At 44.5% G+C, this 3,295-nt stretch overlaps 1 protein-coding gene across 1 annotated transcript; it reads left to right on the plus strand.

Moving 5' to 3' along the window:
* Positions 1 to 104: 104 nt before the first annotated feature.
* ETH_00030490 (uncharacterized protein) lies at positions 105 to 2,287 on the plus strand (the record flags this gene model as incomplete). The annotated part of the gene is made up of 5 exons (XM_013378984.1): positions 105 to 159; positions 513 to 823; positions 1,019 to 1,230; positions 1,468 to 1,528; positions 2,048 to 2,287. The coding sequence occupies 5 exons, from the start codon at positions 105 to 107 to the stop codon at positions 2,285 to 2,287; spliced, it is 879 nt and encodes a 292-aa protein (XP_013234438.1).
* Positions 2,288 to 3,295: the final 1,008 nt, after the last annotated feature.

The raw sequence follows: 3,295 nt of genomic DNA on the forward strand, positions 1-3,295 counted from the left end.
AGGGTTTAGGGTTTAGGGTTTAGGGTCTAGTGTTGGGGTTTAGGGTTTAGGGTTAGGGTTTGGGGTTTGGTTTCGTTGTGCTTTTCAGAGAACTTGTAGGGGAGATGGAGATAAGTGAAGAAGACAAAAGAAAGCTTATCGAGGCGGACCTTCGAGGCGGTGCGAAACCCTAAACCCTAAACCCTAAATCGTGGTTTAGACGGACAAGGCGTAGCATCTGGCAATTTCAAACCCTAATGAGTTTATTTGAAGGCCTTCCAGCAGCCCTTTCTCTTAAACCCCAAACCCTCGCCTCTGCAAACCCTAAACCCTCGTCGCCAAACCCTAAACCCTCATCTCCGTAAACCCTAAACCCTCGTCAGATTTCCTCCAAAGCGGATTTAAATGTTTTTTCTTTCACCACTCATGACAGAACTCTTGGAGTTAGTTAAATAAACAATTATAATTATTTATTCCGATTTATTTCTATTTATTTATTTATATCTATTTATTTATTTATTTATTTATTTTAGAATGGTGGGAGGGTTTAGAAGATGCGGCGGTTCGGGAGGAAAGAAGAAGAAGAAGAAAACTTGAAAATGAAGATGATGCTTTAGATGCAGCAGCAGAGCAGCAGGAGCTGCAGCAGCAGCAGCAGCAGCAGCAGCAGCAGGGCTCTAAGAAGGGCGCGCGGATCACAGCGGGAGACAGCGAAGACGAACTGCAGCAGCAGCAGCAAGGGACAAACACGAAGGAAGCTGACAAACATAAATCCAGCAGCAGCAGCAGCAGCAGCAGCGGGGACAAGGACAAAGCGCGAAGCTCAGAAAAGGGAAAGTCACAGGTATATGGGAGACTTCAGCAGCAGCAACAGCAGCAGCAGCAGCAGCAGCAACACAATTAGCGTCAATATTGTTTGGAGTAATGGGCGAATACCCAGCAGCAGCGGCGGAAGCCGCTGCAGCAGCAGCTGCAGCAGCAGCAGCAGCAGGAGGATTTGAGGCGCGTTTTTGCTGCTGCGAGTGTGCTTGTCCCGCAGGACCCGTCGCGGCCGAGCAGCAGCAGCAGCAGCAGCAGCAGGAAGTCTTGCAAGGAGCTGCGGAAGTTTTTTCAAGAAGAAGAAGAACTTCCCGAGGGTTTAAAACACAAACCCTTGACGAAGCTAAATGACCACAGAGATCTTGTTAATAAAGTCAATCGCGTAAAAGAAACCATTCAAGTCATCGAAAACTCGAAGAAGATCATGGCAATGTCCGTTGCTGCTGCTGCTGCTGCTGCTGCTGCTGCTGTTGCTGCTGCGTTTTGATGGTGCTGCTGCTGCTTTGCGTAATGCTGTTGCTGCTGCTGTGCGTGATGCTGCTGCTGCTGCTGCTGTGTGATGATGGTGTTGCTGCTGCTGCTGCTTTGCGCCCTTTTCTAGAAAACCAAGGGTTTAGGGTTTAGGGTTTAGGGTTTAGGGTTTAGGGTTTAGGGTTTGTGTGGCTGCAGGGTTCCAACGGAGAAGTCGGAGCTGTTCGCGTCGAAGATCGACTGGAACATTCTCGCGAAGGCAAGTTTGCAATTTAATTATTTATTTAAATTAATTAAATTAAATTAACTAATTTAAATTAATTAATTTAAATTAATTAATTTAAATTAATTAAATTATTTATTTATTTATTTATTTATTTATTTATTTGCTGCCACTCTTATTCCCTCAAAGTGGAAATTTGCAAAACTGCAAATCCAGCGCGCCCAACTGCGAAGATAAACCACCAAATAAAACAAAACAAATTAAATTAAATTAATTAAATAAAATTAATTAAATTAAATTAATTAGGTTAATTAAATTAAATTAAATAAATAAAATAAAAAGGAATAAAAGAAGAAGTTCGACGCTGCATCCCGAAGCAACCAGCCCGCCCCAGCCCAACCAAAAAGGCAAACAAAAAAAACAAAACAAAACAAATAAACAAACCGATTAAATCAAATAAATAACAACAAACAATAAATAAATATAAATAAATAAATATAAATAACAAATAAATAATAAATAAATAATAATAGTAATAAAGTTTGGCTGCTGCAGGGCGAAGTGCTGGAGAAGAAGCTGCGGCCGTGGGTGAAGAAAAAGGTGATCGAGTTTATGGGCGCAGACGAAAGACTTGTGGGCGAAGTCATTGACTACATTTTGGGAAGAATTAAAGAAAAAACTTCTCCAAAAGTGCTTTTGGAGGAGTTTTCCAGGTTCTTAGATGATGAAGCTGAAGGCTTCCTCAAACATCTCTGGCAGCTGCTGCTGTTCGAGCAAATCCGGCTCAAAAAGTGATCATTTTGCTGCAGCAGCAGCAGCAGCAGCAGCGAATTCGAGAAAAAACTTCTCCAAAAGTACTTTTGGGGGAGTTTTCCAGACTTCTGGATGATGAAGCTGAAGGCTTCCTCAAACGTCTCTGGCAGCTGCTGTTATTTGAGCAAATCCGGCTCAAAAAGTGATCAAAGTGGTGCTGCTGCTTCTGCTGCTGCTGCAGCAGCAGCAGCAGCGAATTCGAGAGAAAACTTCTCCAAAAATACTTCTGGAGGAGTTTTCCAGAGTTCTAGATGATGAGGATGAGGGTTTTCTTAAACACCTGTGGCAGCTGCTGCTGTTCGAGCAAATCCGACTCAAAAAGTAATCAAATTGCTGCTGCTGCTGCTGCTGCTGCAGGAGCAGCAGCAAGGTAAGAAACCTCCAAAAATACTTTTAGTTTTCCAGATTTAGGATGATGAAGATGAAGGGCTTCTTGAACATCTGTGGCTGTTGCTTGAATTTGAGCAAATCCGGCTTCAAAAATGATCCTCGAGCTGCTGCTGCTGCTGCAGCAGCAGCAGCAGCAAGCAAAGAAGCGGCTTCAAAGTGCTTTTAGAAGAGTTCACAAGATTTCTAGACGGTGAAGCAGAAGGGTTTCTAAAACATTTGTGGCAGCTGCTGCTTTTCGAACAAATCCGGCTTAAAAGGCTACAGCTGCAGCAGCAGCAGCAGCAGCAGCAGCAAATGAGAGAAGCCTTTTTGGAGGAGATTTTCGAGATTCCTGGATGATGAAGCAGAAGGATTCCTTAAACATCTCTGGCAGCTGCTGCTCTTCGAGCGAATCGGACTCAAAAAGTGATTCTCGTGATGCTGCTGCTGCTGCTGCAGCTGCTGCAGCTGCTGCAGCAGCTGCAGAAGCAGCTGCTCCAGCGGGCAGTGGTAGCTGCTGCAGGCGTTGGGTTGGGTAGGGGTGGGGAGGGTAGCAACGACAGCAGAGGATGCAGCAGCAGCAGCAGCAGCAGCAGGGACATGAACAGAGTTTGCTGATGC

This window comes from Eimeria tenella, genomic scaffold (assembly GCF_000499545.2).
Source record: "Eimeria tenella Houghton genomic scaffold, Eth_scaff1259, whole genome shotgun sequence".
Taxonomy (NCBI): Eukaryota; Apicomplexa; class Conoidasida; order Eucoccidiorida; family Eimeriidae; genus Eimeria; species Eimeria tenella.